This window comes from Meles meles, chromosome 12 (assembly GCF_922984935.1).
Source record: "Meles meles chromosome 12, mMelMel3.1 paternal haplotype, whole genome shotgun sequence".
Taxonomy (NCBI): Eukaryota; Metazoa; Chordata; class Mammalia; order Carnivora; family Mustelidae; genus Meles; species Meles meles.
This window is the reverse complement of record NC_060077.1, coordinates 6,878,868-6,894,665: the sequence shown is the minus strand read 5'-3', so window position 1 is coordinate 6,894,665 and position 15,798 is coordinate 6,878,868. Positions and strand designations below refer to the sequence as shown.

General features: G+C 42.5%; 1 protein-coding gene across 1 annotated transcript in view; it reads left to right on the top strand.

The window, feature by feature from the left end:
- Positions 1-15,798, top strand: part of FBXW8 (F-box and WD repeat domain containing 8) — a 126,074-nt gene that overhangs the window by 68,138 nt on the left and 42,138 nt on the right. Inside the window, exon 6 of the mRNA XM_046024388.1 lies at positions 13,345-13,541. Coding sequence (XP_045880344.1) covers positions 13,345-13,541 — 197 coding nt within the window. The remainder of the gene's footprint in view (positions 1-13,344; positions 13,542-15,798) is intronic.

The window sequence follows — 15,798 nt, the reverse complement described above, 5'->3', positions numbered from 1 at the left end:
GGGGCTTGATCCCAGGACCCTGAGATCATGACCTGAGCCAAAGGCAGAGGCTTTAACCCACTGAGCCACCCAGGTGCTCCTTGATTTTTTTTATTGTGTTATGTTAGTCAACATACAGTACATCATTTGTTTTTGTTGTAGTGTTCCATGATTCACTGTTTGCGTGTTAACACCCAGTGCTTCATGCAATTTGTGCCCTCCTTAATACCCATCACCAGGCTCACCCATCCCTCTATGCCCCTCCCTTCTAAAACTCTCCATTTGTTTCCCGGAGTCCATAGTCTCTCATGGTTTGTCTCCTACTCTGATTTCTCCCCCTTCGTTTTTCCCTTCTCCTCATGTCCTCCATGCTATTCCTTCTGTTCCACAAATAAGTGAAACCATATGATAATCGGCTTTCTTTGTTTGAGTTATTTCACTTAGCATAATCTCCTCCAGCCCCATCCAAGTTGACACAAGGTGGATCTGTGGATCTGGAGTTCAGAGGAGAAATCTGTATTGGGTTTTTATAATGCCTCACCCCAGGGAGCAGAGAAAGAAAAGGGAGAGCCCTAGGTTAAACATTAGGGCCCTCCTGGCAGAACCCACCTGCACATGGGCAGATTTGCATTTGGATTTGATGCCTAAGTGAGATGTGAGATTATCTGCTGTCCCCTTTTCTTCTCATTTGGTGTAAGTCAAAGCTAACTGTGGTGGTACTGTAATCTGAATCTTCACGTATTTTTTTTTCTACTTTCCATTTGAGCCATTTAATACATTTATTGAAAGGGAATTAATTGATATTATGATTTCAGGATATTTTGAGGATTTGGAATGAGATTTCCAAAAGTTGCAAAATGTCATTGCTGGAATATTCATTGTAAATCTGTTCTGCGAATGCACTTAGTTTGCACTGTAGCTACTGAAAACATTTGTAAAACACCAACTCTGCATCTCTGCTTTTCTTAGTGATGGCTTTTCAAGTTATTGTTTTTAAAAATCCTTTTATTAGGGAAAATTCAAAATACACAAAATTGGAGAGAACAGTCTGATGATTCCCTATATACCCATCCCTCGGCCTCAGTAGTCATCAGTGTTACTGTAATTACATGTTTTAAATATTATGTGGTTATATCACTCAGTAAGTGGAACTGTTTTTGAAGATAGACATATTTTACTTTTAGTAACAAAGAGCATTTTTTAAATTATTTTATTAAGACTTTATTTATTCATCAGAGAGAGAGAACACAAGCAGGAAGAGAGGAAGAGGGAGAAGCAGGCTCCCCGCCGAGCAGGGAGCCCGATGGCGGACCCTGAGATCATGACCCGAGCCAAAGGCAGTCGCTTAACCGACTGAGCCAACCAGGTATCCCACGAATAACAGGTTTTTTTTTTTTAAGATTTTATTTATTTATTTGACAGAGAGATCACAAGTAGGCAGAGAGGCAGGGAGAGAGAGGGGGAAGCAGGCTCCCTGCTGAGCAGAAAGCCCGATGAGGGGCTTGATCCTAGGAGACCCTGAGATCATGACCTGAGCCAAAGGCAGAGGCTTAATGAGCCACCTAGTCGCCCCACAAATCGCACTTTTTAAAAGAAGAGAAAGAACAAGGAGGCTAAGACTTACTGAATACCACTCTTGGCCTAGACCCAGTGCTGGGCTCTCCTGCACCTGTCTGGACAGGGAAGTGGAGGCGATGTTACAGACTCCTTTGGAGTTTAATTCACCTTAACCCATCATTGAGTCAGCAGTAGAATTTGCATATCAGAGTTAACTATTTTTTTTTAAAGATTTTATTTATTTATTTATTTGACAGATACAGATCACAAGTAGGCAGAGAGGCAGGCAGAGAGAGAGGAGGAAGGAGGCTCCCTGCTGAGCAGAGAGCCCGATGGGGGTGGGGCTTGATCCCAGGACCCTGGAATCATGACCTGAGCTGAAGGGAGAGGCTTTAACCCACTGAGCGACCCAGGTGCCCCCAGAGTTAACTATTGATTGCAGAATTATGTAGATTGTGATCGGAAAAAGTAAAAAAAGTCTTGTCACTAATCATATTAATATCTACAAAGAGGTATATGCATATTATAATAAAATTTTTGATACAGTATTACATGTGGAAAAAATTCAAATTGTACTAGAAGATGTGTAGTGAAGTGTAAGTGTTCTTTCTCCACCTGCCACCACTTGTCCCCTGAGTTCCCCTGAGTCTGTTCTCTAGAGACTTCACCTACTACCAGTGTCTGATAGACTCTTCTAAGATATACCCCTTATTATGTTTATGTTGCTCAGTTCTGTTGTAGGAAAAAATTGGCTGGAGTTAGTGGTTCCATGCACAGCGATGTCTCTTTCACATTCTCTGCCTTCTTGGCACTTCCCCTTGTAGAAGAGCTGGTCCAGATGCTTCCCCATCACTCTGTCTTTCCATGAGTTTGTTAACTGTAAATTCTTCTATTTAGTCACACTGTCCTCATCTTAAAATGTTATTTGACTCCTTTTCAATTTACTGTCTCTTTTCTTTCTTTCTTTCTTTCTTTCTTTTTTTTTTTTTTTTTAGTTTTAAAATGTTTTTTCTCTCCCTTGACCTTAAGACTACTAAATATATTCAGCTGGCTTGCTTCTTGACTCAGTATCTGCTTCAGTGATCTCCTGTCTGATTGCTGATTAGCTTCTGCCTAACCAGTCACTTTATTAGTCCAGGGGCCCATTCAGATGCTTTTGTGAATCTAAAATACAGCTTCCAGAGTGCTTCACATTGACTGTTTCTCTCTGCAGCATCAGGGTTCAGCTTTAAGGTTGTGCTCAGCTGCAGTGTTGAGGATGGACATGCACGGTAGATGCTTTTTCTTTTTCAAGACCGTCTGTAATTTAGCCCCTCATCATGACCCTTGTTTGCACTGATTTTAGCCCCTGCCCCCCAGCCACCTCTTGTGTAAAAGTAAAAGTTGTTTTGTCCTTTCAGACCTAATGCCACCTTTACATCTCTGGCCTGCATTTCATAATGATGTCGCATGGACTTAATGAAGAAGTACACATTGAGTGAATGCAATGGGTAGATAGATCTTAAATCTTTGTTAAAATGCTTTTTCTTTTGCTGAGGAATCTCTTTTGACTCCTGTTTATTTGTAGGCAAGTGTTTATGTGCTGGAAATGGAAGTTACCAGCTGTTTCTGTAGTTTCATTCACTGTCTCTGAATGGCAGGTAAGTGATCCTGCCTGCTTGCCTACCGTAGTTCCTCCTATCTGTGATTTCACCTTCGGCAGCTTCAGTCACCCGTGGTCCATGACGGTTTGGAAGCAGGTGCTGCTCCTTCTGATGTGTCAGCAGGTCAAGAGTAGCGTAACTGTCCATCACAACACCCTAACCTCACTGCATCTCCTCACGTAGGCCTGTTATCATCTCACACCATTGCAAGAGGAGGGGTGAGTTCAGTCTAGGAAGATGTGTTAGAGACCGCATTCACATAACCTGTCAATGGCACACTGTTATCATTGTTCTCTTTTAGTATCATTGATCTCTTCCTATGCTTCTTTTTTTTTTTTTTAATAAATTAAACTTTATCAGATGCGTGTAAAGGAAAAAACATCAGAGGTATGTAAAGGAAAAAAACATAGTATATAGCGGGTTTGGAACTATCCATGGTCCAACATCTCCTAGGGGTCTTGGAGCATATCCCCCACAGATAAGGGGGGACTGCTGCGGTAGAAGCTGACCTGCCCCAAGCTTTAGGTGTTTATTGTGCAAGCTCAAGAGGATGGGAACTCTTGGCTGAAATAAGCTCTAATGAAGGAAGCACTAAAGACCACAAGACACTCTATGGTTCAAGAGGTGACCAGCCTGTGACTTTCGGAGCTGTTAACCTATTTTAAATTTTATGGTGTGTGGAAAAGATCAAAAGGGAGGGGCAGTGCCAATTGCGTGTGATGGTTTTTTCCCCCCCAAACCCGTTCAGCAGTTATTTACCTTTCAAGCAATTAACATAATTACCATTATGCTAAAAAGTAATTTTGGAAAGTTCTGCCCTGAGCTCATATGACTCCACCGGGACAGTTTTAGTTGGGACTTATCTTTTTGATGGAAGCCTAATTGCAATTTTGGCTTTGTGCGCACAAACAGAAGCAGCTAATTGTTTAGGCAAATAGCAGATTAATTTAAATATGCATCCCTAATAAAACAAAAATGGTATCCATTATGGTCCTTGTTCCCATGACGAGGAATATAAATATTCTGTGCGAGTACCATTAGGCAGAGGTCTTAAGGATTGTCGACATTATTTCACAGTGGTAGCACTTTCCCGATATCGAGTAATCTTTACAAAAGCTAACATAAATCAGTTTAAACTCATTTAGATCCCATTTCCACTATGTGCAGTTTCATTACCACACTCTGGCTGGCCTCCTCTGGGAGGTGGGAGGGGCACGTTGCAAACTGGCATGGGTGCCCATCCGCAGCTGCTGAGCAGGGTTTATATCTCATCCGAAGACTGGCCGTCGTTACTCATGTCATTGTTAACGACTGCTCGTAGTCTAGGGTGAGCTCGGTGTTCCTTCAGTCCTGCTGCTGCTTGTCGAGGTGGAGGGTGCTGAGCCCATCGAGCAGGTGGGACTGCCAAGCCCCACTCCTGTCTTCTTGATTGGGCTGATGGCCCTCGCTCATTGTGCTCTTCCAGATTTTCTGAGAGACCCTTTTTATTCTTTTGTCTGCATCCTTTTCATATTTTTCATGAATGAGGCCGTATTGTTGGGAGCTCAGCGCTACCTTGGAGTTAAACATCTTATCCAGCTATTGAGGTCTTGTCAGGGAGAAGAAAGACACCTGCTCTTCTTTGAGTTTTCCCGGTGTGGGGCAAATGAGAGCTGTAAGCTCTAGCTCTTAGGGATTGTGTCTTGTTCAGGAAATGATAGCAATGACCTGCTTTTTAAGTCACTACTGAGGAACTATTTAGACCATCCCTTTACATTTGCTAAGGCCTTTTGTTTCACCTTGGCCTGGCTTGCAGGATAAATGTAATAGGCACTTTTTGGGGTATCTTCTCGCTCCAGTGAACCTCCTTAGCCTCTGTAGGAGTGGGCACATTCATAGTTTTTTAATTAGTCTCTGGCCTCGGTTGGGCAGGAATGGGGACCATGGGCTCTGGGGACAGCTAATTCACGGACTGGGATGGAGCCATTTGGGCCTCACAGTTTAAATCTTGGTTGTGTGCTTGGAGTAGAAGACCTGGGGCACCTGGATGGCTCAGTCATTAAGCCTTTGGCTCAGGTCATAATCCCAGGGTCCTGGGGTCAATCCCCGCATCAGGCTCCTTGCTCAGCAGGAAGCCTGCTTCTCCCTCTCCCATTCCCCCTGCTTATTTTCCTTCTCTCGCTGTTTCTCTCTCTGTCAAATAAATAAAATCTTTAAAAAAAAAAAGACCCCACAGAGTGGGGAGGAGCAGAAGGTGGTTTGTGGGGAGAAAGGAAAGAATGAAACAGTTGCAGAGAGAAGTGGAGGCAAGATCTGTGGTGCACACAGGAGACATACACTGCGCTGGTTCTGAATACCTCCCTAGTCCCTGCTTCAGATTCCTTCCAGTCTTCAGCTCTCCGTGCCCTTGGGTTCCATGAAACAGCTCCATTCCTGTTCGGTTGGTTTCCCTTAGGAAGTTTCAATGGATTTCTGTTTCTTAGAACCAAACGTCTCTCACTAAAACCCAAGACAAACATTCAGCAAACCTTTCTTGACTGGCAGCCAGTTTCATCAGCCACATCATCAGTGGTGTTCTAAATTCACTGATTCTGGGAGTATGGGAGAAAAAGGACACAATTCTGCCACTTCAGAAGTCCACACACTATCAAGAGCCAAATCCCCATCATTGCTGTTTCTGCGATATAAAACTTGGCCTTTCAAATGAATTTATATTAGATTTTTTAAAATTACCACCTGTTTGACAAGTGACTGTATTTGGCTCTGACAGGCCTTGACTACTTACTCCTTAATGTCATGTAATGGTTGTGCACCCAGATCAACTGGAAATGTCTGGAAAAATGAGCTGCCCCTTTGGGGATGTTAAAATAATGAGACGATGTGACGAAAAAGTGTGTCTTCCCATTGTACTTTGTATTATCTGCTGTGTGTTTGTTTCTCTCAGATGTGGGTTTTATGAGACTAGGGGTCATATCTTTTCTGTTTGCCCCCAGACGAGATGCTTGTTAGATGCCACGAGAATGTTTGCAAAATGCAGTGACTTTCTTGCTCTAATTTGTCTTGTTTACTGTGGTTTTCCTGGTGCTGGAATAGTGGCTGGCCCAAAGCAGGGGCATAGCAAACAGTTGTTGAATGTGTCATTGCATCAATTCCCTTTTGGCTAAATGTTGGTTAACAGGGATGATAATCAGCTACAATATTATAGGACATTCTTGTAATTCCTGTATTCACTGTTCAAGTCCTTGTAGTTTTGAGGTTGTAAAAGTAGCTGTGGTGTAACTATATTAACTAATAGATCATTTATAAAAACAGCTTCCACTCAAACGTCTCTCCCTATTCGCTGCTGTATCTGTTCCCGCCCACCCCGCCCATGTGTTTTTGGGCCAAGTGTCCAGCAACACAGTTGCAAAGTGGAATTGTAAGTCTTGAAAAAGTGGCAGGAGTTAATATTAGAAGTGATGTTGGAGGAGCACTAGAAGCAGTAATTACATGGGTACATATATGGGGCAGCTTTTTCTTACTGTTTAAGTCTCTTTTAAAGATAATTGCCTGCTTATGCAAAAGTAATAACAATGTACATGGGATTCATAACATACATATATATAAAAAGTATGACAACGATAACACAGAGGCTGGCGGGCGGGAAGTGCATTGCAGGGAAGCTCTGATGCTTCACACGAAGTGGGCCAGTATCACTGGGAGCTAGACTGGTGGTTAAAGATGAATGCTAAAACCCTAAAACGGCCACTGAAATAACACAACAGAGAGTTTTAGCTAATGAGCCAACAAGGGAATTAAAATGGAATAAACATATACTCAGTTAATCCAAATACTCAGTCTAAAAGAAGGCAGAAAAAGAGAAGATGGGAGCAAAGAATAGAGGGTTAAATAGCAAAATGGTAGGTTAAACCCATTCCTGCCCATAACCACATTAAAGGTAAATAGTCCAAACACTCCATTTAAAAGAAGTACTAACCATATGCTGTCTACAAGAAATTCTTTTCATACCTGAAGACACATGGCAAAGAGGACAGAAAAATATATACTGTGCTAATAATAACACTGTTCAGAAGAAAGCTGGATGCCTATATCCATACCAGACAGAGTAAATCTCAGAGCAAAGAATAGCCCATGGGTAAAAAGGGACATTGTGAACAGCAAAGGGTCAATTCATCCAGAGGACATAACCTTAAATGTTTATGCATCTAAAAGTGGTCTTGGAAGGCTGTGCCGTTGACAAGGAAAGGTCTAGCCAAGTTTTACACTTCGTAGTTGAAGGAAGTAGAATTGACACACGATGACACTATAGGCATTCAGAAAAGAAGAATGTGGCCATTGAATTGAGGGAACCCTAGAATAGTTTTCCAGAAAGACCCTTCTTGAAACTCAACCTTGCAGCACAGGCTATTTTCTTGCATAGGATTCTGTTGGAATAATGATGCCAACAAAACCGAGTAGTTGATTAATAATGAAAAATGTGTTTATAGATAAACTCCATGTGTGCTTAGAATGAGCTGTGGTTGAGGAACTTCTACTTTTGGCAGAAGCCAGGCAACTCTATATCACTTACTCACGGAGCTGATAGTTATTTTCTGCGCTGTAGATGCAGCCGCACATCCTGTATCTTCCCAGCTAAAGCCCAGGCCAGCCTCGTCACAGACCAAGTGGCTTTGGACCAGTTGTTTAACCACTCGGAGCTTCTCCTCTTTTGTAAAATGAGGATAATGGAAGGGAGCACTCAGCGAGAGGAGACAAAGGAAAGTGTCTGAATACTCGAAAGCTTTATGCAAATTACAATTTTTATTTCCCATTCCTGATTATTGCGATGTCTCCAAACAAATGCAAACAAAGGTAATGTCGAAGTGTTTGGAGGAGGCACATATTGGAACATGGCTATCTTCTATTTAATGGGTAGGGCCATTGGCATTTTCTGCAGTGTATCTGCTTCTGAGTCAGAGTGGAAAGAATTTGCCAAAATATTTGCCACGGGAATGTGTTGTGGAGCCTTTTGTGATCTGCTTATCCCCTGAGTTTATCACAATTCTTAGAAAAGAACACTGTTTTCTGTCTGGAGCAACATTTAACTCGAAGAAAGCTCTGCTTTTGTTTGAAATCACCTACTTAGCCTACTGACAGTTCAAAAGTCTTGCAAAGCAGCCCACATGTGTTATTTTCTTCTGCCTGTATTTATCTAGTGCTCAGTGATGCCTTATAGTAAGTTCCTAAGTTCAAAGCATGTGCCATTTACAGACAAAGTGCAAGGCAAGAAACAAGAAAGATGGGAAGATGGATTGCAAAGAGAAGAGTGAAAAAGCTTTATCTGTTTGGGGTAATAGGAAGTTACAGAAACTAGGACTGGATTTTTAGATGACCAACAGAGGAAATTTGTGTTATTAATAGATACAATGTACTTAGCAACATGACAAGGCTCTATAGAACACATAAAAATAAAAGGTAAAACTGGTTGGCCTATCTCCAGCCTTTTTTTTTTTTAATATTCTATTTATTTATTTGAGAGAGAGACAGTGAGAGAAAGCATGAGCGGGGAGGAGGTCAGGGAGAATCGGACTCCCCATGGAGCTGGGAGCCTGATGCGGGACTCGATCCCAGTCTCCAGGATCATGACCTGAGCTGAAGGCAGTCGCTTAACCAACTGAGCCACCCAGGGGCCCTATCTCCAGCCTTTTGCATGGTTTTTCTCCTTTCATCTGCACGACAGTCCTGTGCGTAGACCTTCAGTTTTAGAGATGAAGAGACAGGCTCACAGCTTCAAGTAACTTGCCCATGCCTTTGGCTAGCAGGTGTTAGAGCTGGATTTGAACTCAAATAAGCACAGACTGTGTTATTTCCATACAATCATTTCTCAGTGAATTTTGAAAAATAGTGGGAATTGGAACCTCCAGCATGAGGCAGACAGTAATTATATTCTTGAGAGGAAATTATTTTCTTTGAGAGGAAAGAAGTGGGTAGGAATAAGGGGTGCCTGGGTGGCTCAGTGGATTAAGCCTCTGCCTTCAGCTCAGGTCATGATCTCAGGGTCCTGGGATCGAGCCCCGCATCGGGCTCTCTGCTCCGCGGGGAGCCTGCTTCCTCCCCTCTCTCTGCCTGCCTCTCTGCCTACTTGTGATCTCCCTCTCTCTCAAATAAATAAAATTTTTTTAAAAATTTATTTTAAAAAAAGTGGGTAGGAATGATAAAAAGCATTTTTTTGGTGAGAAAAGAATAAATGGCACCCCAAATGCAGAAAAGTTTATTATTTTTTTTTTAGATTTATTTATTTTAAAGCATGAGTGGGATGAGGGGCAGAGAGAGAGGGAATCTTAAACAGACTCCCTACTGAGCATGGATTTCCCCCAACACAGGGCTCAACCTCCCAACCCTGAGATCATGACCTGAGCCGAAAATCAAGTCAGACACTTAGCTGACTGAGCCACCCAGGGGTCCCCAAAGTTTGTATTTCTTTCTTTAAAAAAAAAAAAAAAAAGGTTTTTATATATTTAAGGGAGGGAGAGTGAACAGGAGAGAGAGCACAAGCCAGGGGAAAGGCAGAGGGAGAAGCAGACTCCCCACCGAGAAGGGAGCCTAGTGGCCTGACCCCAGGACCCCGGCATCATGACCTGAGCCAAAGGCAGATGCTTAACTATCTGAGCCACCTGGGTGTCCCAAAAGTTTGTATTTCTGATAGAAGAGTGTAAGTTCCTGCAAATGACGGGTGCTCAGGCTCAAGCATATATCCCCGAGTTGCTGTTCCCCCAAATCTGCATTTCTTAAAAGCCAGCAGTGGATGCTGCCCCTGCTGCTGCTGCTGTTGGCCTGGGGACCACACTTGGACCACAAATAGTCACTACTCTGGACTATTTGAGGAAGGTGGAGACATGGCCAGTGTGTGTAAGAGGAGTTATCTGGGTAGCAGCATTCAGGGAGCTGGAGAGAAGGGTGTATAGGTAGAAATCAAGGTTTTTAACAAGTGTGGGATAGTCAGGCTCATGTTTTATAATGATGCGAAAGAAAGCACCCCTGTTCCCAGTGGCTGGAAGAGGGTTGTGTGTGGAAGGATGAAATGCAAGAATCTTGTAGAGTGTAGGTTAATGGCTGTTTTAAGATCTGGCGAGCATCTAGAGCAGTACCCTGTCTATAACATGCTCAGTAATTGTTTGCACAATGTCTCACACCTGTTAGAATGGCTGTCATCAAAGACCAGTGATGACAAATGCTGATGAGAATGTGGGGAGAAAGGATCCCTAATGCACAGCTGGTGGGAATGGAAATTGGTGCAGCCACTGTGGAAAACAACACGGAAGTTCCTCCAAAAAATGTAGAACTACCAGATGAGCCAACGATTCCACTTCTGGGTACTTATCCAAAGGAAATGAAATCACTATCCCAAAGAGCTATCTATACCCCCATGTTCCCTGCAGCATTATGCACAATAGCAGAGACATGGGAACAACCTAAATGTCTTTTGACAGATGGATAAAGGAAATTTGGTATTCATCTACAGTGGAATACTATTCAGCCCTAAAAAGAAGGAAATCCTGCTACTTGCAACAATATGGGTGAGCCCTGAGGGCATTATGTTAAGTGAAATAAGTCAGAGGAAAAGCAAATACTGTATCATCTCACTCCTGTGGAATCTAAACAAACAAACGAACAAAAAACCAAACTCAGCACAGATTTGTGATTCTTGGGGTGGAGGTAGGGGAAATGGGTGAAGGTGGCCAAAAGGTGTACAAACTCCCAATTGTAAGATAAGTAAGCTCTGGGGATCTAATATACAACATGGTGACTATCATGAATACTGTATTGTATATTTGAAAGTTGTTGAGAGAAGATTTTTTTTAATTTTTTTTTAATGATTTTATTTATTTGACAGAGAGAAAGTACAAGCAGGCAGAGGGAGAAGCAGGCAGTCGCTTAACCGACTGAGTCACTCAGGCGCCCCGTTAGAGTAGATCTTTAAAGTTCTAATAAGGAAAGAGAAATTTGTTAACTATGCAAGGTGATGGATGATAACTAAACTTTGATCATTTCACAATAAATACATGTATCAAATCATTGTGTTGCTAACTTAAACTGATACCATATTGTATGTCCGCTGTATCAATAAAACTGGGAAGTCATTGTTTGCTGCATGAATGGACAGTTACAATGAAGACTTCTGTATGTTAGGGGCGCCTGGGTGGCTCAGTCAGTTCAGTGTCTGCCTTCAGCTCAGGTCATGATTCCAGGTTTCTGGGATTGAGCCCCGCATTGGGCTCCCTGCTCCTCGGGGAGCGGCCTTCTGCCTCTTCTGCCTGCCACTGCCTGCCACAAGCACTGCTTGTGCTCTCTCTTTCAAATAAAAATAAATAAAATCTAAAAAAAAATTTTTTTTCCCGTATATTAGAAATATTTAAGGGGAACCTGGGTTGTTCAGTTGGTTAGGTGTTTGACTCTTGATTTCAGCTTAGTCATGATCTCAGGGTCCTGAAATCCAGCCCCCGCATGGGGCTCTGCACTCAGCAGGGAGTCTGATTGAGATCCTCTCACTCTCCCCGTGCTTGCATGCTCACGCTCTCTCTGTCCTCTCTAAAATAAGTAAAATCTTAAAAAAAAAAATCCAGCAATTGATATATATCCTCCCATTCTTTTTTTTTTTTTTTTTTTTTAAGATTTATTTATTTGACAGAGACCACAAGTAGGCAGAGAGGCAGGCAGAGAGAGAGAGAGGAGGAAGCAGGCTCCCAGTTAAGCAGAGAGCCTGACGCGGGGCTCGATCCCAGGACCCTGGGATCATGACCTGAGCTGAAGGCAGAGGCTTTAACCTGCTGAGCCACCCAGGCACCCCTCTCCCATTCTTTTTTTAAGTCTTTCTCATAAAAACATTTTCTAAAATTTTTATTTTTGGTCAAAATAATTTTGGGAAAAATCTTCAGAGTATATAAATGATATACAGTAAAATAACCTCCTGCTCTTGTCTCTTCTCCTTGGTTTCTTTCCTTCAAGGCCAATCATTAATGAAGTTTCTTGTGTATCCTTCTATACACAGGGATAGTCCTTGTAAGTGTGTGTGTGTAAATTTTTAAAACACAAAAGTAGTATAGCATACTATACCACTATTCTGTCCTTTACTCTTTTTCGTTTAGTAATACATTTTGTTGATCATTTCATATAGCTTATATATAAGGCTGACTCAGTCTTGTTTAACTGGTCGTTTTATTTAAATTTCAAACTGTGGTGGGCATTTAGATAGCTTCTAATCTGTTGACATAATTAAAAACATTACAGTGACTGTCCATATACATTTGTAATTTGGTAAATATTATCAAATTACCTCTAGAGTTGGGTGAATTAGTTTACATCCCCAGCAACAGTTTAAGATAGAGCCTATTTCTGCATATCCGCAGCAACAAAATGTTTATGAAATTGTCCATCTTTGTCAATTTGATGAAAATAATACTCTATGATCATTTTCATTTGTATTTTTCTAATTGTGAGTCAATTTTTGTGTTTTTCTTGTGTTTATATATCAGTTGGATTTCCTTTTTCTGTGACCAGGATGCTCATGTCCTTTGCTCACTTCCTAATTATTTTTTTTTCCTTATTGAATCTTAGAAGCTCTTAATAAGGAAATTGACCCTTTGCTATATGTGATGCAGACTTGGGGCGCCTGGGTGGCTCAGTCATTAGGCGTCTGCCTTTGGCTCAGGTCATGATCCCAGGGTTCTGGGATCAAGCCCCACATTGAGCTCCCTGCTTGGTGGGAGGCCTGCTTCTCCCTCTCCCACACGCTCTGCTTGGATTCCCTCTCTCACTCTGTCAAATACATAAATAAAATCTTTTTTAAAAAATGTGATGCAAACTTATCATTTACCTTTTAGTTTTCTTTATCGTGAACAATTGTTTTTTGTTTTGTTTTTTAAAGATTTGGTTCATCTCTTTGACAGAGATCACAAGCAGGCAGAGAGGCAGGCAGAGAGAGGAAGGGAAGCAGGCTCCCCGCTGAGCAAAGAAGCAGAGAGCCGGATGAGGACCTATCCCAGGACCCCAGGATCAAGACCCCGTTGAAGGCAGAGGCTTTAACCCACTGAGCCACCCAGGCGCCCCTGAACAATTGTTTTTAAAATTGTGCGTTTTAAGTGAATTTACAATTGTTACCTGTGTTTTGTTTGTGTGTGTGTGTGTGTGGTTTTTTTTTCCTACATAGGATTTCTTAATATTTGGGATCTAAGGACTGGAAAGTATCCTGTCCATCGTTTTGAGCATGACGCAAGAATACAAGCACTCGCCCTCAGCCAGGACGACGCAACTGTAGCCACGGCTTCTGCTTTTGACGTTGTGATGTTACGCCCCAGTGAGGAGGGATATTGGCAAATCACTGCCGAATTTGAAGTTCAGAAACTGGTAAGCTTTTTGGTCTGGTCACTGTATTCTCCGTTGTTGAAATCTCCAGATCTAATACAGACAGATAGTAATGATGTCGGCAGCTCCCATTCACTCAGTGCTTCGTGGACACCTTACATTTCTAAATCTCTTGGCAGCCTTGCAAAATAGATAGTATCTTTCCCCCATTTACCAGAAAGCCAGGAGAGGCTTAGAGCAGTGAACCAACTTACCCCATATCTCAGCGCTAAGAAGCTGCAAACCTCAGGGCTGACTTCAAGGCTAGTGTTTCTCGTTACTGGGGTCCTTGGCTTCCTTCACGTTCATAGGACATTCACCCCTGGAAATCTGAGCTTGGTTTCTGGCCTGTTATGTAAGTGAAAATGAATTCAGTCGCATCCTGCCAGTCCATATGGGAAGGAAGATTTCCATCCTGCACTTGCTTCACCTCAGATTTTCTCACCTGGAGTTAAGAGTAGCTCCTGAGTGAAAATAAATTTAAGTCCATGTTAATTGGGTAGCTGTGTTCCAGGATGTCTTGCGTGAAGCTCGGCCAGCCCGAAGAGTTCTTTCACATAGAGCCTGTTTCCGAGTCCATTTGTATATGAGCCTCCGTGGTTATATGGTAGGAGATGATTTTGTGGTAAGAAGGAAGAGCTTCAATCTGTGCTAAATTTGGATTTAATTTAACCTTGATTTTTAGCACTAGTGGGAGAGCGGACAGAAAAGCCAATTTTGAATAATGAATTGGTGGTCTGACCTGGAACAGATCCTCTTCTCCCTTCCCCCCCACCGGTGGAGCTCTGGTTAGGCTTGAGTAACTAAAAAGCCCTTGGCATCCCCACGTCTCCTCCATGAGCAATTCTTGTCCCTCTAGTGAGCAATTTCTGCAGTTTCAGTGGTGGTTCCCCCATACTGCCTGTTGCTCCTCTTGGAGTTTTATTAGAGAAATGTAGAAGAACCATCTCTTCGTTTGTTCTCGAAACTACCATAGTGCTTATCATTTGGTCTCTGCCTAAGGAATATTCTAGATGAGCAATAATTATATGAATTCCACAATGACTTAAGATTTGAGTTCCTCTGTAAAGTGTAAATCCTGCCTTGGCAATAAGGTGGCATCCTGGCGTAGACTGGAAGCTTTTTAAAGTAGTTTACAGCTCCCAGCAAATGGCACAGCCACAGTCGATCTGAGCTTCTTGGTTTGTCAAAAATCCAACAGTAAAGTGAAATTAAATGGCTAGACTGAGGATGCTGATTTTAAGAAAATAAGAAATGAGTTTTAGAATAGGGGAGAGAGGATGGAGGCAACCACTGCTGGAGGTATGTGTTATTATGCTTTTTATGTGCTATTTCTCATCCTGCATGAGGGGTTGCCTCAGGATGTGCTGTCACTGAAAAAGGCACCTCCTGGCCTGTGAAAGCCGGGCCATTTTTGTCTTTCCCAGATAGGCTCCCTGAATCACAATGGCAGTGTTCCCCGATTGGTACTACTGGCCTAGAATGTCTGTCCTTTGTCATGAGTTCTTGGCTGGGGACGTGGGGCCGCCACTCACACTCTTGGGCCAGAGGATTAGCAGGATCACCCGGATGTTTACTCTCTCTCAAGCTCCTCTGGACAGTCCCCGGGATACAGGCTTTTGAACTCCTTTGGCTTATTGTCAGGGCAGCGCTGTCCCTTTCCACAGTGGTTTTCATAATTACACAGCATGGCACACCTTCTGCTTTTGTACTCTCCCATTTTACTCAAGGTGAAAACCTGGTGTAAACTGTGCTCGGGAGACATGTGCCACTCAGGGACATAGAAAAGCAAATTATTCCTGAAGGGAGCACCTCATGCTCCTGCAGATTAGAGAAAGTGGTTGCAATAATGCAGTCAGGAGTAGCGAAGGGGCCTTTCTACCCTCGATGACCTTGAAGCCAGCAGAGGACAGATACCTCAGGTACTTTTAGCCTTTTAGCAACACATTTTTGGTACTTGCACAAATGTTAAAATGTGAATGGTGCTAATTTGGAACTGAGTGGTTTGTTTTTTTTTTTCAGTTTCTTATTAAAAAAAACACCTTTATTTTTTGAATAGTTATTATACCTTCATGGTTCAGAATTGAAAAAATAGAGTAAGGTTTACGGGGAGAAATCTCCCTTCCACCCCATCAAAGAACTCTGTTCCCTTTTTGAAAGCAGCCAGTATTATCAGATTTATATTTGCATAAGTCACATACGTGCTGTGGTCCCTCTGGCCCCCCTTCACGCACAGTAGCACAGTGTGAATCCTGTTACC